Raw genomic sequence first — 22,047 nt, forward strand, 5'->3', positions numbered from 1 at the left:
CATCGTGTTGTTGCTTGTGTCGACTGGTCTCGAGGGTGGAGAATGGAATAGCTCGCTAGTGGGGGATGGCCCTGCAAGTTGAAGCTGGGCGTTGAAGAGCGCTGGGCTCGCAGGCGGCACGGGCCCCCCGGGCACCCCGTCACGCAGCACAGCTCAAGGTACCTGGACCGTCAGGATGTACCTTACCGACCATCACCTTACGGGGCTGCCCCAGGCCCTGGGCCGATTTGGGTTGGGTTGCGAGCCTGCCTGATGAGTTAGTCTAGAGAGATGGAGGTGAATCTGAGACGAAAAACAACACCTTCAGTCGAGTCCAGTCCAGCGCATGATTGATTGGAGATCAGTGGCTTTTTGGTCCAACTCCGAATTTCCACCCAGTTTCTTACGTTACTTTTTTATTTTTTTTTTATTTTTACTTAGTTACTTACGACCCTTACACTCCCTCTCTCCCTCTCTTAACAACAAACTCTCACGCAATTCAATCCCTTGCCCTCCCGGGTTATTCATCCTGTCCTTCCTTTAACCCTGGGCTGTTCTGTTAGCGACCGCACGAAACGAAACGAACGAACGAACGAACGGACCTGGTCCATCCATTCCCCTCCTCGATCACGCTGACGACGTCAACCAAGCTTTCAACGAGCTCAACGACATTCGCCAAACTCGACGACAACAGCCTTATTCCGAACCCGATCTCGTATGTAGAAACGAATTGCCCTGCGCCGCTCCGCTCCCTTCCTTCGATATTCGCCGGGAATGATATCTCCGTCTTGGTCTGAACCTTGTCCTTCCTCCGCCGAACTGCCTCTGCTTTCACCGAGGAGGCATTACTCAGCTTGCCACGGCCATACCAGATCATCATTGAGTTAGAGAGCACCTGAGAGATAATGCCCGAGCGGCAGTACCACGCCAATGGCCGCGCCGCCGTGGCCTCCCGCGAACGACCCTATACACCAGGAACACCTTCACGAAAAGACAAGATACGAGAAAGCTCTGCCCTTCAAGATCCAGGACTCAAGGACTACGTGCGTATATCCAACTACCGATATCACCGGTGCTTGATCCCGATCCCTGGAAAGTCGGATATCATGATAAGCGAGAGTAGCAGCAGGGTTTAGTAGAAAGTTGTCGCTAATGTTTACCTTTTCTGCTTTTAGCGTTTAGGTGAATGCCTTGGGAAAGGTGCTTTCGGATCTGTGTACAAGGCTTTCAACTGGGGAAATGGCGAGGCAGTTGCTGTGAAGCAGATCAAGCTCGCAGATCTTCCCAAGAGCGAATTGCGCATGATCGAGGTGGGTTGTTTCTGAGCTCTACCCTAAAGCTCAATGGTTTGTGATTGAGAAACTGACATGAGTGAGTGCTGTTTAGAGTGAAATCGATCTGCTCAAGAACCTTCATGTAGGAATCCTGGTCTGAAATGGTATCATATCTGAAGACTAACAAGCAGTAGCATGACAACATTGTCAAGTACATTGGCTTTGTCAAGTCCGTTGACGCCCTCAACATTATTCTAGAGTATGCGATTCCATCTCTAGTCTTGAAGTCATGGAACTAACAAACCTAGATACTGTGAGAATGGTTCTCTGCACTCAATATGCAAGGCATATGGCAAGTTCCCCGAGAATCTGGTTGGGGTCTACATGACGCAGGTCCTGCAGGGACTACAATACCTGCACGACCAGGGTGTAATACATAGAGATATCAAAGGCGCCAACATTCTCACCACAAAGGATGGCACCGTCAAACTTGCAGACTTCGGCGTTTCAACCAGCACCCTCGCTGGTGGTCAGGATAAGGAGGCACAGGTTGTCGGCACACCATATTGGATGGCCCCTGAGATCATTCAGCTTTCCGGGGCGAGTTCCGCATCCGATATTTGGAGTGTTGGATGCACGGTTATCGAGCTTCTTCAAGGCAAGCCGCCATATCATAACTTGGCTGCTATGCCTGCTCTATTCGCAATTGTCAACGACGATCACCCCCCATTGCCTGAAGGCATCTCTGCTGTGAGTCTCCCCGGTTGTATTCGGGGGTGTTTTTGCTGATCTTGCCAGGCTGCCCGTGATTTTCTCATGCAATGTTTCCAAAAAGACCCCAATCTTCGTGTAACTGCCCGAAAACTACTTCGTCATGCCTGGATTACAGGTTGTCGCCGAACTGAAGCACCTGTATCAAAAACACCAGCCAATTTCAGCGATGCTGTGGAGGAAGTGAAGCAATGGAACAAAGCTCTAAAATCCTCCGGACCAAGACTTCGACAATCGACAGGCTCTGATGCCGGGCCTTCGTCAAGATTTCTTGGTGGAACTCCTGCCAAGGGAGGTCTGTCACTTGCAAAACTACGTCCTGGCGCAGGAGCTTTCAGTAAGCCTGAACTAGCTGGTGCGTTAAAGTCTCGGTGTCTGAGTATTCTGCCTAACCCTAACCGTATCACAGATGATGACAACTGGGACGATGATTTTGCGACATCTATTTCACCAAGCGCACTACAACTGCCGCATCTCAAGCCACAAGACAACTTCGGTGGTCTACTCTCGAGTGATCGTCTCAAAGCCTTTGCCTCAGTGAATGATGGAAGAAATGACAGTAATTCGTACGATGACGACTTTGAGGGCGAGTTGATGACAATAAAGGGGCCAGGCCACTGGCAAGACATCGATCCACAGGAGCAGACAATCAGACCATTACCGAAGAAGCCCACGAAACCCTCAGAGCCTGTGAAAACGCACAGTCGAAATAAATCAAGCTCAAGTAAGGTCGCTGGTCCAGGCCGGACCAGATCGCCGACAAAATCAAATCTAAATACCAAGTTCGAGCTTCCACCAAGGCCAGATATCATCTATCGGGAACAGAGTATGGAAGACTTCTCAGATCTATTCGTGGATAATGACAACGTCTTCACTCACAATGCGAATCAAGCTGTTAGACGAGTAAGTTACATGTGTCTGGACCCCATGCGCTCAAGGCTCACAAAGCTACAGAACTCACGACAGACTGATGCACCACAACTCTTTCACCCATCTGATCTTACATCATTACCGAGGTCAATGCAGGAATCTGGCTCAGGTAGTATGAAGAAGAAGCCTTTGTCTCGACCATCAGTTCTCCCTGACAGGCCAATGCGACGAACACGATCATCGATAGAAATCCAGAAGTTCGCAGAAGATGACGACGAAGATTTTAGCGATGTTTTCGGACCTGAATCATCAATAGCGGAGAAAGAGGAGAGCGAAAAGGGGTCCGAGGACGGCGGTTTGATGCTCATGTCTCGTGTGTCGAGCAATTCCTGGCTAGGAGACGACGAAGACGAAGATGATCCCTTCGCATCGATGGATCCAGGATGGGATGAGATGGATCTGGAGGCCAACATTGCCAGAGACCGACATGCCAGGTTAGCCGAGAGGGTAGAGGACTTGGTAAGGTCTCTCAAAACGACTGAGGGTGAGGACGCCCTGGCTGAGTTCTCGGAGGATTTGGTAAGTTCTTGTCGCACTTGACACTCAGAACCGAGTTATTAACGTATCACAGCTTGCCTTGCTCTGGGAGAACAACGAGGTGAAGAATCTAATCATCAGCGCTCACGGGTTGTTACCGATTCTTGAAATTTTGGAGCCTTGTACCGTCAAAAGCAGGCAGTACATGATCCTGCAGCTCCTCAAGGTCGTCAATGCAGTAAGTTTTAGTCCCTGTAATATACTCGTGGCCTACTAACCTTTTAGATCATCCTCGATGATGTGGAAATTCAAGAAAACTTGTGTTTCGTTGGTGGCATTCCCATTATTACCAAGTTTGCTGCACGACAATACTCCGATGAGATTCGTCTTGAGGCGGCTGCTTTTGTCCGGCAGATGTATCAAACGTCGACATTGACCCTACAGATGTTCGTGTCTGCGGGTGGTTTGAACGTGCTGGTCGAGTTCCTTGATGAGGACTACGACGTTACTCGAGACCTTGTTCTTATTGGGGTCAACGGTATCTGGAACGTATTTGAGCTTCAAGGACCAACCCCCAAGAACGACTTTTGCAGAATCTTCTCACGAAGCAAGATTCTATATCCGTTGGCGCTTGTCTTGCACCGAGTCTTAGACGAAGAGGGCGAGGACGAGCTTGGTGAGCTTGTCGAAGGACGAATCGTCAACATTTTCTATCTCTTCAGTCAAGCTGAGAACTACGTCAAGGAGGTTGTAGCAGATCGGCAAGTACTGAAGAGTGTACTAAAAGATCTACGGCGCATGACGCCAATACATCAGATCACAATGCTCAAGTTCATCAAGAACCTTTCGATGCTTTCGACGACGATTGAGTCGCTGCACTCAGCCGATGCTATCGAATTCTTGATCGATCTTCTGAGCTACAGCATGAAGAAGGGCCAGACACATTTCCGGGAAATATCTAATCAGGTTCTCAACACATTATTTAATCTCTGCCGCCTGAGCAAGGAACGGCAGGAGGATGCTGCTGTTGGTGGCATTATTCCTCTACTGCTGAGAATCATGCAGACCGATCGACCTCCGAAAGAATTCGCCCTCCCGATACTCTGTGACATGGCACACTCAGGGTCCAAGGGCCGCAGATACTTGTGGCAGAACAAGGGTCTCAACTTTTACGTATCATTACTTACAGACCAGTACTGGCAGGTTACTGCGCTCGATGCCATCTTGGTCTGGCTACAGGAGGAAACAGCTAATGTAGAGACTCACCTTGCTGATGGTAACTTCACACGAGCGATTATCAGTTGCTTTAGCACCAACAGGGTGAACGCCTTTGATTCCAACCTATTGGAACCACTACTCAAACTTCTGCGCCTCAGCCCGTCAGTCGCGGCCTCGCTGGCGAAGCCCGAGATGTTTGCGGGCATTGCGCAGCGTTTGACTCACAAGAAGGCGGTTGTGCGACTTAACCTCCTGAGACTGGTGAGGACTATCATGGATGCTTGTGAGCCTGGCTTGGGCAGTGGCGATGGAACGAGATCCCTCAACAGCTCCCAAGTGCGATCTCTCATGGCTGCTATTCAGACTCTATCAGAGAAGGACTCGGCTGTCCTCGTACGAAACCTCGCTTCGGAGTTGGTGCGGTCCAACATCGAGCCAAGTGGAAGATCCGGCGAGGGAGCGTCCGGTGCTGTACCAAGTTCATCGTCGTCAAGAAGGCCAGGATCCCGACGGGGTGCAAGCTACACACCCCCTGGCTTACATTCGTCGGCGTCAGTTCCGCAGACACCTACGCACAGGAGCCGTGGTAGTCTTGCGAGCAATACTTATATCGAAGTAGCAGCGAGTCCACGGCGAACAGCTGCTGTCGAACGAGAACGGGAGGGGGCACTATACAGGCCCCGAAGTAGGGATGGGCCAACAGGTATCCCCCGGCGTGTCAGCGGCGAATTTGTATCTGCAAAGAGTCGCCTCCCTCGCACATCGCTGGCTACGTCGAGTAGCTCCAGAGCAGCCATTGGGATCAGTGCCAACGGCAACAGTCCGGCCCTAAACTCTCGCAGCGATATTACCATGAGCGCCCGAAGCGATAGCAGCTTGAGCAATAAGGAGAACGTAGGCCGCGCGCCGAGCAGTCGTGATGGACTCAGAAGCAGAGATGGGTTGAGCAGTAGAGATGGATTGAGTAGTAGAGACGGGCTCGGCAGTAGAGATGGCAGCATGGCATCTCCAGGGTTGCCAGAGGTAGCAGAACGAGCGGGCATAAGTAAGAGACGGAGTCGAATGCCTGGAGAGCCCAAATGGACATGACGAATTGAAAGGAAACGAAAGGATGAAGACGAGAGATGAGCGGAATGCATGATATGAAGAGCACGATATGATAATTCAAGGGCTGTACATGATAGACATGAGGATGGGTAAAGAAGTGGCGAAACTGCGATTGCATGAAGAACAAACACACAAGACAAAAGACAATAAATAAATGAAAGAAAAGATTATGAAGCAATTCACGTTGTCAATACTGCCTTGTTACCGACTTATTTTCATTTTGTTCGTTCCCTTTCCGCTCCTGCTTCCAAGCATCCACACAACCTCAACACCACAACGCAAACTCACGATATCACAACACAGCCCTAAAAGACATCATCACATTATCACCGGAAACAGCAAAAAGGAATCTGGAGGGCTGTTGGGATTGCTCCCGCCAGGGCTTGAACCTGAGACCTTCGCATTACCGAACACTCGGATTGAAGTATTAGTACGACGCTCTAACCAACTGAGCTACGGAAGCCGTCCAGATGTTATTGTTGAAGATCGAAGTCGGATTGGGCAACTTGAACCAACCAACCGAGAACAAAGGGAGAAAGAAGAGAGAAAGTAGAGATGAAATCACGACTACTCATCATAATAGCTTCCTAAACTTATGGAGAGTCTGACAAATGCTTAGGCTAAATGTGAGGAGTTTAGACCAGGCTTCCTTAGACTCATGTACATCTCCGTACAAAACACCAATTATTTGTGTACCATGCATATGGTTACTATATCATGACAAATTCATCTTCACAAAGACACGTCATTGTATGAACAAACAAATATCAAGTGGCCTTCAAATTGTGATTGTGCCATTGTAAAACTAATCTATGAATATGCCTTTCCCCATGCCAGTTCACATATCGGTCCATGATAGCATACCAGGTCTCCTGATTGCCTATGTACGCCTTGACATGAGAAGAACCAAGTCTTCTGGGACCTGGACCATGACCAGCAGAGAAAGACAACATGTGGTACCTTAACGAATGCAAGAAAGCAAATGTCAAATTTGCCGAAACATTGTCCCCGTAGGAACGCCGGCCGTAAATCACATCAGGGGCTGGCTGATTGCCTCACAGAGGCCGCCAGTCCAGACTTTGTTCCCCGGTGATGGTTTCTCATCCTCATTGGTATAAAGATTCCTCATCAAACCCCCCAAATAACCCATTCGTCCATCTAGGCTGAGACAAGATTATCCCCGGGCGATCCCCCCAATGTCGTGACGAAGAAGAAGAAAAGTCTGAAGGAGAGACTGTGAAGTGAATTATAAAACTTCTGTAATGGTAAAATTCGCGGAAATAGATAAGGAAAACGTGTTTCATCCACCATACAGATGGTAACAGGACTCCCAGCGTGATCAGAAAAGACTAAACGACAACCATCAAAATGCAGTCCGCCAGTCCAAGCAGTCGTGTGAACAGAAAGAAAAAGTCCGGGCGCGTAAATCGTGACAGTGGATAAGGGTTCAGGCCGAAGCGTCACCTTTTAAGCAGTGGGAGTGCTCTTGGTGAGCACCAGTCTAGGTGCCTTGCGCTGGCCATCAGCCGAGTCTTGTGCCTTGGCGGCTCGCAGAGCGCCGTTCTTGAACACATTAGCAAAAGAGCTGTTCTCGCTCTCCGTGTTTGAGGCAACACTGTCCACACTGTCCACACTCTTGCGAGCCTTCTGTCGCGAGCTGGGACGATCAGAGCCAATAGCTCCCCAGCTACCACTAGCAGAAGTGCGCGAGCTAGGACACTCCATATCACCAGCTAAGCTACCAGATCCACTGCGGCCGGAATCGGACTCGTTATCGGTAATAGGTGTCGAAGACTCCTCGGCAGTCTCGGAAACGGGGCTCATGCTTCCGCAAGAACTACCAGTTCCCTTGCGGCGTTCAAGGCCGGCACGAACAAGGTTGTGCACAGCGGAACGACGAGTGCGAGCAGAGAAGTTCTTGCTTCCCTCGTGCTTAGCAGTGGGCTTGGCCTTGAGCTCGTCCAGGGAAGGAGGTCCACGGGGCTGACGGATAGGATGCTCTCCAGCACGGGCCTGACCAGGTCCGTATCCACCAGTCAGGGGGGTGATTGGGAAAGTGGAAGTCTTAGGTCCAGCAGACTTAGGGGCGTCAGAAGACAAAGAAGCAGCTAGAGCACTGTTGACGGGAGCCAAAGATGAGGCCTTCTTGTGTCCACGGCGGAAAGCATTAGCAGAGGGGGGAGGAAGAGGGGCAACCTCGGTGGGGGACTCGTAGCGCTTGGGAGGCGAGTTGCTGCGGAACGAGAAAGGCTGAGACTCAACAGGAGGAGAAACCTGCACCGAAGGCGTGTTCTGCTGGTGGTGGAAGCCTCCAAAGCCGGGGGTCGAGGGCTGCTCGTTGTAGGGCGAGGTGACCTGAACAGAAGGCTGAGGGTCTCCAACAAAATACTGACCAGTCATAGGATTGTAGTATATCTGCTGCTGCTGCTGCTGAACTTGCTGCTGGGCTTGTTGCTGTTGAGCCTGCTGGGTGAAAGCAGCCTGGACGTTAAGTTGCAGGTTCTGGAGCTGCTGCTGCTGCTCGTACAGAGCAATCTGCTGTTGTGTGAACTGAGAGTTGTTAAGGTTCAGCTGTTGAAATTGCTGAGCAGCTGCCTGGACATTCCTAAGCTGCTGCTGAAGGCGCTGCTGCTGCTGAGCCAAGTACATGTTGGTAGCAAGAAGCTGGGCATACAGGCCAGGATCGTCATGGTTCTGCTCATCCATGGCAAGCTCAGGGGGCGCCAGAACCTGTTCAACAGTGTACTGCTGGCCTACCATTGAGTTGTAGTTGTTCTGAGCACCGTATTGGGGATAGGCCGTCTTGGGGGCGTTGTAGGCGTTGTCCTGGCCCATGCCATAGGCATTTCCAGCCATGGAGTTCCGGGCATACTGCTGCGTGGGACCGGCGGTCGTGGGAGATTGAGGGCCGAAGGAAGCAGCAGTAGCGGACTTGGGGGCCGTTCTGAGGCCAGCAAGGAGGTGTGAACGACTGGTGCGAGGGGTGGGAGCACCAGGGTCCTGATCCTTTGTCTGGTTGATGAGTTCAACCGAGAGAGGCTTGGGGTTTTGGCCACCGCGACGGGCAGCAAGGCCGCCAGTGGGCATGGAGAGGCCGTTAGCGAAACCGTTGGAAGACATTTTGAGCGAGACCGCCTGCGTCCTTGGCTCAAAGCGGGATTCGTAGATCTAAAGATTCGAGAGATAAGAAAAATAGACAGAGAATGTGGTTCGACTAGTTCTTGCGTTCAAGAAAGTAGCCGGTCGGATTAGAAAGTAGCGTTTGTATAAATCAAGGCGACCAAATTAAGCGATGTGGGTATATCGATAAAATCGACAAATGGTGGATTCCGATGAATTGTCGATGCAAAACGTATGCCGAGGAAGCGTCGCGAGAAGCCAAAAGAGGCAAATCCAAGAAGCCGGGTGATCGAACAGAACAAAGTTGAGAGAGGGTCAAAGATTAAATCCAGAATAGTCGATAGAGTAAACAAGTGAAAATTGATGAAGGAAAGGGCGACGCGAATACGCGATCGATGAAAGGATATCGAAATGTCGAGCGGTAGATCCCTCAGCGAAGAGTCGTTGAAAAGGATCGAGGGAAGCAAGCTTCAACGGGGTTGAGTACTTGCTCAGACCGTGATCAGGTAACAAAAGCGCCTGGGAACGTGGTCGGTTTGAAGTTTATTCACGCTCAAGCGGTGAGTCGGGTGATTAACACACGACCTGAAACGCGAGCACCAGCTGGTTGTTGTCTTTCCAAGACAGTTTCAGCAGACAACGTCCTCAAAACGATGCCTAACCAGATGTGAATGGTCCAGGTATTATCTTCTATCGAAACCTCCTCTTGTGGAGTTTTGATAAAATGTTTTGATGCTTTCGATTATTCTGTGAGTGGAAATTCTGTTCGCAGTCTGATTTCGATGACGGTGTGTCGAGATTAAGCTGTGGTGGTGACGATGATGTATCCGAATACCGAAGGCGGAATAGGCGATAAGGCAAATAATTGACGAAAGAATAATACACAGATTAAAATTGGAGTTTTCAGGTATCAATCACCAGTAGATAGATGCGCCTTCCAGAGCCTCAGAATTTGGTCTTGTTCCTACAAATTTCCGTCTTGTCGTTGTGGTTTTCTTTTCTCTTTGTGGTGTGCAAAGCGGGCAAACGGACGGATGGGCGAGAGCGAATGCGTGCGGCAAATTGAGTGGGAATGGAGTTGACTTGTCTCGCAAACGCGGAAGCGTAAAGCTTGCTTTGAGGAATTGCGATGCAGCCGAAGCGACGCGGGAAAGAGGGAGGAGGGAAAGAGGAGAGAGATGGAAATGAAGGAAGGGCGCAAAATAGTAGGCGGAGAGGAGAGGAAGGAAGGAGGAAAAAAGGAAGTAAGTGGTGGAGTTTAAGTCTAATACGGATACTAGAGGAGAGGAAGGAAGGAAGGAGTGGAGATGGAGAGGATGAGCGAGAAGACGAGAAGGCGCGAGTGTCAAATGGAGAACGAGCAAGAGTGGGAAGTGTGGAGACCACAGAAGCCCTTTGCTTGGCGGGCGGGTGTGCTTGGGCGTGCTGGGGGAAGGAAGGAACGGAGGCGATACTGTACGCTCACTGTGCGATGACCCGATGAAGCCTGCCACGATACAGTAGATCATTAGGGGCCTACTGTACTCCCCAGGTGGGCAGGCGAACCTTCCCACCGCCTTGAGCGATGTTCGTTTCAAAGACTGTGAATGGACAGAAAGCATACAGTGCATCACACGCAGATTAGAGGCTATATTGGCCAGTGAGAATACGTGCCAGCCCCTTGGGCCAATTTTGGATATTCCCTATTCCATCATTTCCCTCCCTCCATCTTCAGAGTCAACACGACGGTAGAAACGCTGGGCAGCAGTCTAAACGATGCTGTTGGATGGATGGAATGAAAGCTACAGGGCTAAGGCACGTTCACTTAGCGGCCAACGCGCTACTGAGAGCCCAGTTGCTCACTAACAAGCCAGGCAAGGGGGCATGGCCGGTATCAACAGTGTCTGAACACAGTGCGAGATCGATCACCTCATTTATGCCTGGGGAACATGGATTTCTTCTGATGCTCGCACGCTCGGCTGAGTTTAATCCATGTATTTGGTTTCGGGCACTGACTCACAAAAAAAGATATATTGATGACGAAGTTGACCCCATCAAACATTCGCTTCACCGCAGGGAAGAAGTTAGGGTACGTATGCACACAAAAAAAAGATTTTTTAGAATACGAATAGCTAAACGGAGCAGCTCATTTAAAATGCCAAAAAGGAAAGCTTCCACAGCAGGCAAAACCTCCCACCTTCCGGTGGTGGCCAATCGTGGCTCGAAATAACACCTGAAGATACTAACTTGGTCGCGCAGTAGTCTCTGACGAGATAGCGCGTGACAATCCAGTAAGGACCTTAGAAGGACCTCCTTCTGGTGGGTATGGACTGGACAGCTCATCCACAAAGACGCCCCCCTGGAGCTTACATGCAAGTGACAAGGGTCCTCGAAGGCTCATCATCTCCAATCAGAGGAGGCTGCGGGCGCCGCGACCGACATGAGGCAGCCTCCAAGGGGTAGACGACAGGGGGCACAGTCTCAAGACGGCGTTTTGGCGTCTGATGCCGCCAATCATACGAGGCCTTTCAGGGGATTGAAGCATCGGATGTGATGGGAGAATGGATCCTTGCCGCTTTTTGTAACGGCCTGATCGGCATCCATCCATTCTTTTCGAGGGCCAGTCGCTTTGAAGCTGTGCCTCTTTGTTGGTTTGATTGTTGCTATATCTGGCTGGCAAGATCAAAGAGATCACGACACGTTGATGAAGGATTCGTGAATTGTCATGGTAGCATACCGACACGCACGCACACAGAAAGGCCTGAGCGTCGCTTCTTAACTCCATAAACGAAACATTATGGGAAGCGAGACACTGGAGATGACAGCAGCCACAGGTTGATATATTCAGCACCTTGAGGAATGAACCGAGTCCCGAGGAACACAATCGCCAAATAGCCAAGAACGAGTGCCAGACTGACTGCCAGTCGCAATTAAGAATCCCGGTGAGCGACAGGGAAATACCTGGCGCGCTGGGAATCTCTTTGCTGTCAGTGTCAATATCAATGTCAAATTCAAACCCTGTCACGGATCGCCCGCAGTGGGCTTCGTCCCTGCAAAGCATGTCTACTTGCTTTTGTCGTCATGGCCGGACTCATCCAACAGGGCGGCTGTTATTTATTATCGTCACTTTGCTTATAGCAGGGTCTTGTTATTCTTTGACGCCTGCCTCAGCTTGCCCAGAGTCCGTAATTCGCAGGCAGTCGTTCTATCGGAGTGACCGTTAGCTCTGCCTTAGCACCGACTGCTGCTGCTCAATTTATCCACACAACACCAACAGCACAGCACACGGCCACCTATACCTGAATCTTGGGGAACGGACCATCCCGTCTTGCTTGAAAAACCATAAACATGAGTATCAGTGCTGTAGCACATCCGTTCTCCTTGTTTGGGCTATCAGTTCGGCAGGTTTATGCCCATCGTGGTCAGCATCGCCCGAGGCCCCTTGTCGGCGTCCAACTCGATTCGTATTTTCCCCACGTCTCGAGATGTTTCATCACCGCAGAACTCCTTGTCCATTTCCCATTTCGATCCATCGTCCTGCCCTACCTTACCCTGTCCACTTTGGGGGCTAAGTTCGATGCTAGGCCCAGCACTAAGAAGACCCTGGCTCAACGCGACACGTGCCGTGAAAAGGTGACGCGCTGCCTATTTCTCAGACGAACCGAGGTGATGGTTTTTTTTTTTTTTGTTTATTTGCTACTAAATAAGTATCTGCATCTTCAACGGATGCAATTTTTTGTTTTTGGTATGAATAGCTCAGTAGCTTTCCCCATTGTTTCTTCATTCTGGTCGAGCTGCAGCTTGAGAGACATGGCCCAGGTTTTGGAATGAGCTTTGATGCACCATGGACTGAACCCTTGTCTTGAGCCATTGAGAAACGAAACACTATGGCACCGTAGCCACCAAATAAGTCGATGGGACAAGCGAGGGTACTGCCTGCAGCCTGTCCAAACGCAGGTACATGCAACCGTACACACACGCACAAACACACAAAGAAACTTTTTGGGTTTGTGTCAGTGTAGGTTAACTTGAACCCTAATGCGATACGTGGTCGTGTTCGTCTCATTCTATGCAGGGGCTTTGCAAATTGGAGACAGCTTGCAAGACGCGATCACGAACAAGACAACATAACCCAAAAATGAACTAGGTTATTTACCCGCTCCATGTCTTGAGCCTGGCTGGGGTTTACCAGAGGCATAGACATGTCTTGATCTCCCTTATTCTACACGGGGAGATACCGAAACCCAACCGTCATTCTTCACTGGCACCGACATGGAAAGTTGTGTTGGTTCTGTGTGTTTCAGTGGTATAAACGGTTGGTTAAACATGCAGCCTCGAGCTATAGGCCACCGTCGGCTCTCTTGGTTCTCTGCATATTTTTGACAAATACCGTGCTCTTACTATGTATCTAGTATGCATAGTGGCGCCTGAGCGCAACCAACACTGGCTTCAATTATAATGTTTTCGTCTCCCAACCCACATCACGAACCATTCATTTATTGCCGCATATGCATCCCTCATCCTCGCGCTTACGTGCAGACCTCCCTCTTCATACAGTACAGCTTTATCAAGCATACAGTCGGTATTTCTTGCAGGTCGCGTCTAACAACCAATATCATAACCTCCCAACCGCCCTTTTACGCGCTTGCCAACGGCTCAGCACCAATAAATCACCACCAAGAGACGCAAGACGCACAACATCACAATGTGCAACCGCATGCAGATATGCAGCCATCATGTAATGCTCACGGCGCTTACAAAAGGGGCTTCTGCACCGTTTACATACCGTATTTAGTATTTAGCGTAAAGTGCGTGTAACCGAAGGTCTAGAGCTTTTGCTTGTTGTGATCTGCTTGTCTGAGACCTTGCAGCCGCCGTCGCGGTTATGCCCGAGTAGTTGAATCGATAGCGTGGAAGCTATTGAATCAACCCAATTATTTTCATAATTAGAAGATAATCTTTAATTACAAGGGTTAGGTCAATTATGCTTTTGGTCATTGAGTTGGTGAAATTGCTCCATCGTCTCTCTGATCTCTTACAAGGTCAGTTGCGGCACATCCCTAGTCAATCAACCTACCCTGCATCAGAAGGGCTCTGAGTCTGAGATGTGTCACGACTTCAACGTAAACTTTTGTTGAAAAGTCTCATTGAGTTCAAATTACCAATTCTCTTTCGACTCTGTGGCATTAGCTGCTTCGCATTGTTCTTATGCCTGCGACTTGCAGTAGTCCTGTCGTAACTGCGCCCAGACATATTCAAGTTCCATGTCCCTAGTAAACTCTGTATAAATTGACACGGAGCCTCACTCGGCAGATCGGTTTGACACGCTGTCACTAGTAAAACTTTCGTAGACTGACACTTCAATCTAAGAAAACGGATAGCGGCAGTTCGGTAAAGTTTGTACCAGATCGTTGGGTATGTCTTCAGATGTGAATGAGATGAGTTTCGACTGGGCTTACCGAGGCTGGGTTCCTGGAAGGTTGAGAGGCTATCGAGACCACTTGAAGAAGACATGACCAAATGAAAGCGAATAATTGTGTTGGACAATTCTGAGTCCCGGGAAGGTCATGACTGTTATTCTGTGTTGTCGTGAACTTATACATGGCTATGGCCTGTGTGGACGGGGTGTTGATGAGCTTCGACTATCACCTCACCCACATGGCGCGAGTCAGGATCTCGATATAGAGTCGTCCGGTAATTTGCTGTTATCACTACCACCGCTTGGACAAAAGAACAATAGATGTGATTGTCCTCCTTAGATTGTGATAGACTCTGCAAGTAACCCTGTGACGCACAAACCCAACGACCTGATATGTAATACTGGAAGCTGAAAAACAACATTGTGATATGTAGTTCATACGAGGCTAGAACTTACAAAAGAAAAGTAATTAAGTGGAAATTGGGCTGTGCGTTTGTAGGAGTTGTGCCTTGGGTGAATAAGAACCCAGCTCAGGTTGGCAATTGAAGTCACCGAGACTCAGCATGTACCCTATATCTATTGTGAGCCTAACTATACATTCTGTGAAGCGGAATCAGTAAACCACGGTCTCAAATCGCCACCAAATCCCCGGATTTTCGTTCGATATTCTGCAAAGTATGTTCCGGAGCGTTGTGGATTTGGGTCTCGGCGGTTCCAACGACTTCCAACAACGTCTCGAGAAAGACCATGGAGAGTCTCAGGATATACCAACAACACCAATTGTTAAAGCAATGGAGTACTATCCGAACGGATAACTCGGGGAGAACTGTAAAAGGAAATGTTGAGACGGGTTTTGCTATATGTGAATCTGAGAACATCAACACTGCACGACGACTCCAGACTGGAATCCCAGTGACTACATTCCGAATTTATAAGGAAGGACGCATAAATATTAACGAGAGCCTCAGTTGATGAGTGGGATAATTGAGCAAGGGGCTACCCATGAAGGCCAACATACTCATCCTTGGCTATCCACGAGTCTAACTGTTGTGTTGTTGAGTTTGAAGAGACAAGTTCAATACACTCATGTTATTCGGGTCAGAAATATATCTTGTAGAGAGGTAATTGATCCAAGAGAGCAAAGTAACGTAAAGCGTATATGTACCATCTAGCACAATTTCAATGTGGGATAATAGCCAGCATTAAACTGGCATAATAGACGGAGAAGGACCTTGTTATTCTAAGGATTACCACAGAATGAGAACCACGTGATGGCTAAAGTTCCCTTCGACATATAGTTTGTATCTGTACTTACTAGAATGTAATGACCTTGTCTAGTCACCTCATACTGGCTCGCTTGCTCTTAGATAGCTACCCCCAGTTCAGCCCTAGGCCGCCAAGCATGGCTAGAACCTTGGCGAGATCGACCTTGACGATATCAAGTTCCATCTTGAACTGGATGATAAACAAGTAACCCCCCCTCACCTAGCAGCACACTCTTCAACGATGACGACAAATCTACGAATGACTTGGTATGAACTACACTAGGAACAGGATGCTGAGTTCCCGATTCGCTGTCCCTGCTCATCACCACGTGGCTTGCTATCAAGGTACTAATCAAGTCATATCATAAACTCCGTGTCAACTCGGACCGAGCGTTGGTCGCCGGAGAGAAATGCATTCTGCAGAACCTCAAAAAGATGCACTACAACCCACACTAAACAGATACACAAACTCAAGTACCTCTGAACCAATAAGGTCCTCTCACAAAACAGGGAAAGGAACACAAAGCGGCCCTATGTAATGTATACAAGCTGCAAGCTGTCAGTGACACCACCTCCATGCTCAACCTCCCGCGACATTCCCCAATGACACTTGCCCCTTCGAATCTGCAAATACCTAAAGCATACGCGCTAGAAGCATCCAAAAGGGGCATCATCTTTCGACCATCCCAGTCGTCCACTTACAAAGCCAGGCCAAATCTGCGACCATATCAAAAAAGTGTTTCAATATCCCAGGTCCTACAACATATGCAGATGCACGAAACACGTCATGCGGACATGTTACAAAAGTCCCACAGCCGGGCTTTGTTATAAATCTTTCTATCCTAGACCAAGCGTATCTCTCCCCACAAAAGCCATCAGCAAGGGGGTAAGTAGTCTATTCTTGTTTCTGACAACTGACCCCGTAGACTAGGACTTCGATTCAGCTTGGTCGTATCCCGTACCTAGCTCTCACTGTGTCAACTCAATCCCTCAATATCAGCCCTACAAACCCCCTCCTCTCATGAGCACATGTCCTCATTCCCCGTGATCACCCGCTCACGGCACACGACCTTCGAGGTAATTTCCTCTCATCTGACGTGAGATCTCTAAGTTCTTCCCAGCCGCCTTTATACTATCTTATCCTAAGCAGAACGAAGACCCCATCTATTCCTTCAAGAGCTTACCGTACCGGAGTATCATAGGCCAAGAGAACTCGGCACACATCGCCGAGCATCGGCGCAATGTAAGCTTAGGGGCGGGCGGGTAAATCACCTGAATTCGGTGAAAGGTGTATAAGTCGTTGGTTTGATCTTCGGTCCTAGACCTGCATAGGCTGCATGACGCGCGAGTGTTCCCCTCCCGCACGAGGCTTTGCAACCGCTTTTAGTCTTTGGTGATCTTCTAGGTTGTTTCTGCATTTGGTGATCCATTCGGGCATCGGGTATCTTCTCTGGGATACGTCCGAGGCTTAGTCCTACGATAAGCACTTGCAAGGTATGGACTTTGGCAGACTCCTCTGTAAGGCTGACGAGAGCTTCATGGTACAAATCCCGTGATATGCCCTCGAGGCTGCTTACTTTTACAAGGACTTGAAGACGTGTTCGAATGGCGACCCGAGCAGTCCGAGTCAAAGTCTCCATCGATTATGGAGCTTTGTTGAAGGCATTCGCGAGTGGCTTGCGGTACAAGATCAATGTGGGGCTTTGCATGCGTAGATGATGAGAATGATTCAGTGATCATGCTACGATGCCTATGTCTGGCAGAGAAGGCAAGAATAAGATAATGTTGAGAGAAAACAGGTCATTATATCATCATGAGCCAAGATCTAAACCTCGACATAAAAAACTTTATGAAATACATCTTCAGTTCCATGCGCCCTTAGCCTAATAACCAATAAAGTAGATGAGTACCTTAAGGGGTATATTATACTGAGCAGTGCAAAACAAAAATCCAACCCAAATCCAAAACCGAAACCAAGTGAGACAATGCGTCGCTTCAAAACAGCGGCGCAGGCCGTGGGTCATTCAAGTAAGACATGAGAAAAGGAAATTTTGCCCAGAAGCGCAGTTGTTGCACCACGTCCACCTCTAACATAAGTCGTAAACGGTCGTTACACATGGGCCCCTATGCCAGACCAAAAGTGCCAATCACGTTTGGTCGGGAAAGTCAACTGAAAGTAGTACACATGGTCGTTACGAAACTGTCAACCCGTCATCGCATCTCCTCAGGCCGGACTGTTGCTCCGTAGAAACCGCCCCCGTGATTGCCACCGGAGGCCGCACATGCAAGGCAGACTCCGCCGCCATAGACACGCGTATGTCTCGTCCATCCGGCGCCTTCGGAGTCGAGAATACCAATAATCTCGCCCTGGACGCCGATCTCCACGGTTCCTGCGTTGGGTGGGGCCGGTGGAAGCAACGGGCTTGCAGGTGGGTAGGAACTGGGCGAAAAAGTCAGATCGGCAGCATCCGACATCCCTTGGGATGACTGAGGCACGGGCACTCCGATAGGAAGAGTCTTATTGTAAGAGCGCCGGCGGGTGACCGATGTTGATGCTGAGTTGTCAGGCAGAACAGTGTTGGCTGTCGACGACATGTAATCCGGGTTAGGCTGACGAATAAAACTATCTTCGCCTGGTCGTGGGCGGTCATCAAAAGTGAAGACGGCTGTGCTCAGCTCAGGCGGCGTCAGAGGTGGTGCAGGAGGTGGTCGCGACATGACATGTCTGGACATGAGATTGTCTGTACTCTGCCAGTTGGGGTCGATGACCAGTTTCTTGTCTGTTTGCTTGGCATGCAACATATGCTCAGGGGCCATGTCCTCCTGGTTAGCAGGCGGCGTCATAGTCTTCTCATTCATAGCCCAAAAGGGTTGCGACTGAAGCCGTCGAGTATGCGACAACGATGAGATGGGTAGGGTTTGCTGATCCAAGCCGCGCATCTGTCGCAACCATAGGTAGAGTCGCAAAACGCAAAAGCGTGCGATGACAGCAACAGCAAAGATTGCGAGGCCAGCTTGAAGAGTTTGAAAGGAGGAAGACGACTTGTTCAAGTAGTTGCTGTGAGTTGACGTTGAGGTGGTGGTGTCAGGTGTAAGTTGTGTTACACCTCGATTAGTTACGGGCATGGTGCGTAGTTTATGTCAGTGATTGATTGATATATTCGCGGAAACTTAATTTTGGCGCCGTCGGTCACTTGGCGGGGCCAAAGGTCACTCTACTTTCTGCGGTCAGACGGTGACTTTCTGGGGGTATGCTTGCCCGTTGCGTTGACAATCCTCGTCTGGGTTGGTTGGGCGGAGTCGACTCTGTAGACAAGAAGGCTGGGCTGGGCTGAATAGACAGGGTTGTTGGTGGTCTTGAATCCGGTTGATCCAAGGCTATGCTTCAAACACCCGCGTTTAAGGGCGCTTGGTCAGAAAGAGAAAAACGAGTTATGTTCGTTTGGAGAAAAGCGGCGACTGAGTAAGCCTTGTGTGTCTCCAGACTTTGGTAGTGGCTTGTATCAGATAGATTATCTGGTTGATGACTCGATCACGAAATAACTTCCGTCGCAAATCTCAACGCTCAGTAAATGCTGGAGCCGATTATGCCGACGTATACCAGGGGATCGCCGTCGGATTATTTCCCAGCAATGCGAATATGGTAGATGGCCTATTGGTCGTCTTTGGGTCACCAAAGTGATGCTCGAGTTGTGATTAAGTAGATAGGGCGTGGTGTGAAGCCTGTCATATGAGATGCATATAAGAGGAGTCAAAAGATCAAAGTGCAAAAGCAATACCGGTTATTTGTGTAAGGTTACGTAGCTGGGGGTACTGAGTCTTATATGATGGTTGTTCATGAACTGATGGAAACTCTCGAGTAAGGTCAATGTAGCAAGCCAAGCCAAGAGCATCACTTGATGAACTTTGGGTCCAATTTCGAAGGATAGTACGACACCCCTCTTCGACCACACCCTGCTCTTCGAGGGTCTGGGCTAGGAATATGGAGAAAATGAACATGGATTCTCTTTGTAAAGGAGCGGAAAGAAATGCTTCAGACAGCCTCTTTCAGAGGGGCTACTAATCAAGACTAGCTGTGGCTTCGGTCCCGGGACGTGGGTACGACGTTTGACTTGTAGGGGTGGCTTTGACAAGTGGAGTATTGATTTCTGGAGGCGTTGGAAGGATTTGAAAATGACCAAATAAGTGTGGCTCTGGCCAAGGTTGCCCGAGTTCTAGGAAGTTGTCACTGAAGACTTCGACAAGAGCTGCCAGTGGGACGAGCCTTTTGTCGATCGCTCCTTGCGACATTTTTGGCATGATCTCATGTGTAAGTCAGAAAGGACTGGGGTTTTCATGATGAAACATTAATCGGGGGCAGGGAATGAGATCCTAGAAGCAAGCGTGAGATTGCAATGTCATCGCAAGCTGAGCCGGGCTGGACCGTCTCAATCAAAGTTGATCAAGGAAACTCGATGAACCGCGTGCTCCAAAAAGTCTCCAACCATCAACAGCTGGCCATGGGGTCGTCGAATAAAGTCGGAGCAAATTGGTTGATAGGTCGTACCGGACCCCGAGGGCGTGTTGTAAGAGTCGTTTCCTGCAGTCTGCACACGATTGGCATCCCTGTTTTCAGCCCGAGATTTCCAACGAAGGCGTCAGAGGCACAAAAGTCGCTTTTGGCCAAGCCGGGCGTCCCTGGGCCATGATGCCCCACGATCGCACTGCAATCTGCTTCGAGCCCCCAGGGCCCAAGCCCTGCAGATTAGTTTACTGACCAAACCCAAATCTGACCAGTTTGGCGAGGGAGTGACGCCAGAAGATGGGCTAAATTGAGCATTTCAGCTGAGGTGAGCCCTACTTGTAGCAACGCCATGGGCTAGAGACAGACCCTTGTCGCGAGCTTGTTCCAGGCCAGGGGTGTGTCTAAGCGGCTATTGGTCGAGCTAGATCGGACGATGTCGAGCCTTTGGCCTTTTGGGCAAGACAAGGCTATGTTAGTGACATGGGAATCGGGCAAGTCTCAAGCCTCTGTAGAGAAGGAATCCCTACTGCATCTATCGAACCGTTTTCGAACGATCTAAGGCGGCGACAATTGGCTTGGTCCGACACGTATTGGCGCACGAGATCGACGGAAGTATCCATATCGCGATAGGGCTTCTCAAGAAGCCTTGCGAATCTGGGTTGTCAGGCTGAGCGGTGTGGTTCATTTTTTCAATACTGGTGTAATGGCGCCGACTATGTCCCTGCATGAGGCGCTTCCAATGCAACCTCGAACAAGCGATATCCGTAGAGTAGCAGTAACGGTTGCGGTCATAAAAGGTTATTATGAATTCTTTTGCTTTCCCTGTCCACTGCATAGTAGGGCGCCTGACGAAACTGAACTGGTCTCTCCCCGAGGAGAGACAAGCAAGCCCGCCTCCGCGTACTGTAATCGACACTCCAGCAGCCAAGCCCAGTGGAAGTCATCATAAGAGCATCAATGGCGGGGCTATTGTCATTATTCGATTGCCTCTGCATTCGGTAGGAAAGGTGTAAGTGATATTGCATGTGGAGCTAACCACGATGGTTGCCATGAACTTTTGTTGGGCTGGAAGAGTCTATGCAACTCGAATTCCTTTTGACTGGTGAAGCGCCTCATCATGGGTTCTGCGTCATTTCGGGGGTTGCTTTGTAGGCTGAAGGGGGCTCGTATTGTGGAATCTGTTAATTTGATGGGTTTCTTAGTTCAAGCATGCCTGTGCTGAATGGTGATGATTAATGAGCATTTCTGCCCGATTTGATGCATCAAAAGACGTGTCGCGTGGCTGTATACCACCTATGCCACGCGGAGATCGATGCCTGCCGCTGTACATGACACGGCACGACGCGGGACAGCATGTCATTGCAGCTGGAAGTGCTTGCTTCCGAACTAGAAGGTTGAGTTTTGGTCAATGCATCCATCGATGGAAATCCCCGTCCTCCCGATATCGTTGCCCTGTGGTGGATGCTTTGGTCTTGGGGATCGTCCAGTGTAGTCTCGATTGTGACACTGGAAAGAACAGACTCAGCTGAAACGATGGAATTACGACACGTGATTGGATACAAGCTTGGAAGGAATGGGGCCGCCTTCCCTTGTTTGGCGCCGGGCTTGCAAGGGGCGCCTGAAACTTGACGTTCACACCCAGCCACGGAAGGAAGGAGACGCTCACATCCAACATCCCACATCCCAAGTTAAAGGTTGCCGCTTAGATCTTGCTTTATCGAAAAACTCAACCAAGGACGTGACTCGGTTCGTCAATGTATTGCATGATGCATGATGCATGATGCATCCGTACTATCATGACAAGGATTCGCAATTATGATATCGCCGCGCATTATTGCCAAGCGTCACATTGCATTGCATTGCAACGCGACGGTTGGCTGTGTCCGTCTCCGAATACCCTCTCTTAACTCGGCTAGGTTCTAACATTCAGTCGAAGCAGTTCGAACCATGTTTGATTATTTCCAATACCGAACGGGCCATCGCGTGCTAGTTCATGATATCAAA

The 22,047-nt window shown here is 49.6% G+C and overlaps 6 protein-coding genes and 1 non-coding gene across 10 annotated transcripts; 3 read left to right on the top strand and 4 right to left on the bottom strand.

The window, feature by feature from the left end:
- Nucleotides 1-71: 71 nt before the first annotated feature.
- On the top strand, nucleotides 72-5,952 carry FOIG_09277 (STE/STE11/CDC15 protein kinase). 4 transcript variants are annotated; one of them, XM_031209504.1, is made up of 10 exons: nucleotides 72-1,022; nucleotides 1,155-1,289; nucleotides 1,366-1,395; nucleotides 1,448-1,512; nucleotides 1,562-2,003; nucleotides 2,052-2,379; nucleotides 2,434-2,927; nucleotides 2,979-3,473; nucleotides 3,526-3,669; nucleotides 3,717-5,952. In XM_031209504.1, exons 1-10 carry the CDS (start codon nucleotides 885-887, stop codon nucleotides 5,736-5,738), a joined length of 4,293 nt encoding a protein of 1,430 aa, XP_031060591.1. In that variant the 5' UTR covers nucleotides 72-884; the 3' UTR covers nucleotides 5,739-5,952. The 4 variants fall into 4 exon arrangements, with proteins under 4 accessions (XP_031060591.1, XP_031060590.1, XP_031060593.1 ...); XM_031209503.1 differs by having other exon boundaries at nucleotides 2,052-2,927; XM_031209506.1 differs by having other exon boundaries at nucleotides 72-1,289; nucleotides 3,717-5,936.
- FOIG_09278 (uncharacterized protein) lies at nucleotides 140-507 on the bottom strand (the record flags this gene model as incomplete). The annotated part of the gene is made up of 2 exons (XM_031209507.1): nucleotides 140-249; nucleotides 429-507. 2 exons carry the CDS (start codon nucleotides 505-507, stop codon nucleotides 140-142), a joined length of 189 nt encoding a protein of 62 aa, XP_031060594.1.
- Nucleotides 5,953-6,124: 172 nt separating the features above from the next.
- On the bottom strand, nucleotides 6,125-6,219 carry FOIG_09279. The gene has a single exon. It is a non-coding gene; the product is annotated as a tRNA-Ile (tRNA).
- A 280-nt stretch (nucleotides 6,220-6,499) lies between these two features.
- On the bottom strand, nucleotides 6,500-10,183 carry FOIG_09280 (uncharacterized protein). Its single transcript, XM_031209508.1, has one exon. It carries the CDS (start codon nucleotides 8,874-8,876, stop codon nucleotides 7,224-7,226), a length of 1,653 nt encoding a protein of 550 aa, XP_031060595.1. The 5' UTR covers nucleotides 8,877-10,183; the 3' UTR covers nucleotides 6,500-7,223.
- FOIG_09281 (uncharacterized protein) lies at nucleotides 9,873-10,370 on the top strand. Its single transcript, XM_031209509.1, has one exon. It carries the CDS (start codon nucleotides 10,006-10,008, stop codon nucleotides 10,357-10,359), a length of 354 nt encoding a protein of 117 aa, XP_031060596.1. The 5' UTR covers nucleotides 9,873-10,005; the 3' UTR covers nucleotides 10,360-10,370.
- Nucleotides 10,371-12,528: 2,158 nt separating this feature from the next.
- On the top strand, nucleotides 12,529-13,749 carry FOIG_09282 (uncharacterized protein). Its single transcript, XM_031209510.1, has one exon. It carries the CDS (start codon nucleotides 13,314-13,316, stop codon nucleotides 13,671-13,673), a length of 360 nt encoding a protein of 119 aa, XP_031060597.1. The 5' UTR covers nucleotides 12,529-13,313; the 3' UTR covers nucleotides 13,674-13,749.
- A 2,443-nt stretch (nucleotides 13,750-16,192) lies between these two features.
- On the bottom strand, nucleotides 16,193-21,532 carry FOIG_09283 (uncharacterized protein). Its single transcript, XM_031209511.1, has one exon. The coding sequence runs from the start codon at nucleotides 18,663-18,665 to the stop codon at nucleotides 17,751-17,753; it is 915 nt and encodes a 304-aa protein (XP_031060598.1). The 5' UTR covers nucleotides 18,666-21,532; the 3' UTR covers nucleotides 16,193-17,750.
- Nucleotides 21,533-22,047: the final 515 nt, after the last annotated feature.

Source organism: Fusarium odoratissimum, assembly GCF_000260195.1.
Source record: "Fusarium odoratissimum NRRL 54006 unplaced genomic scaffold supercont1.15, whole genome shotgun sequence".
NCBI classification, from domain to species: Eukaryota; Fungi; Ascomycota; class Sordariomycetes; order Hypocreales; family Nectriaceae; genus Fusarium; species Fusarium odoratissimum.

Excerpts from the sequence above, each read along its gene's own strand:
- FOIG_09277 (XM_031209503.1), top strand. The coding sequence starts at position 885 with ATGCCCGAGCGGCAGTACCACGCCAATGGCCGCGCCGCCGTGGCCTCC. Across the intron at positions 1,396-1,447 it reads ATCTGCTCAAGAACCTTCAT|CATGACAACATTGTCAAGTA; the intron begins GTAGGAATCCTG and ends AACAAGCAGTAG. Across the intron at positions 1,513-1,561 it reads GCCCTCAACATTATTCTAGA|ATACTGTGAGAATGGTTCTC; the intron begins GTATGCGATTCC and ends TAACAAACCTAG.
- FOIG_09281 (XM_031209509.1), top strand. The coding sequence starts at position 10,006 with ATGCAGCCGAAGCGACGCGGGAAAGAGGGAGGAGGGAAAGAGGAGAGA.
- FOIG_09282 (XM_031209510.1), top strand. The coding sequence starts at position 13,314 with ATGTTTTCGTCTCCCAACCCACATCACGAACCATTCATTTATTGCCGC.
- FOIG_09283 (XM_031209511.1), bottom strand. The coding sequence starts at position 18,665 with ATGCCCGTAACTAATCGAGGTGTAACACAACTTACACCTGACACCACC.
- FOIG_09280 (XM_031209508.1), bottom strand. The coding sequence starts at position 8,876 with ATGTCTTCCAACGGTTTCGCTAACGGCCTCTCCATGCCCACTGGCGGC.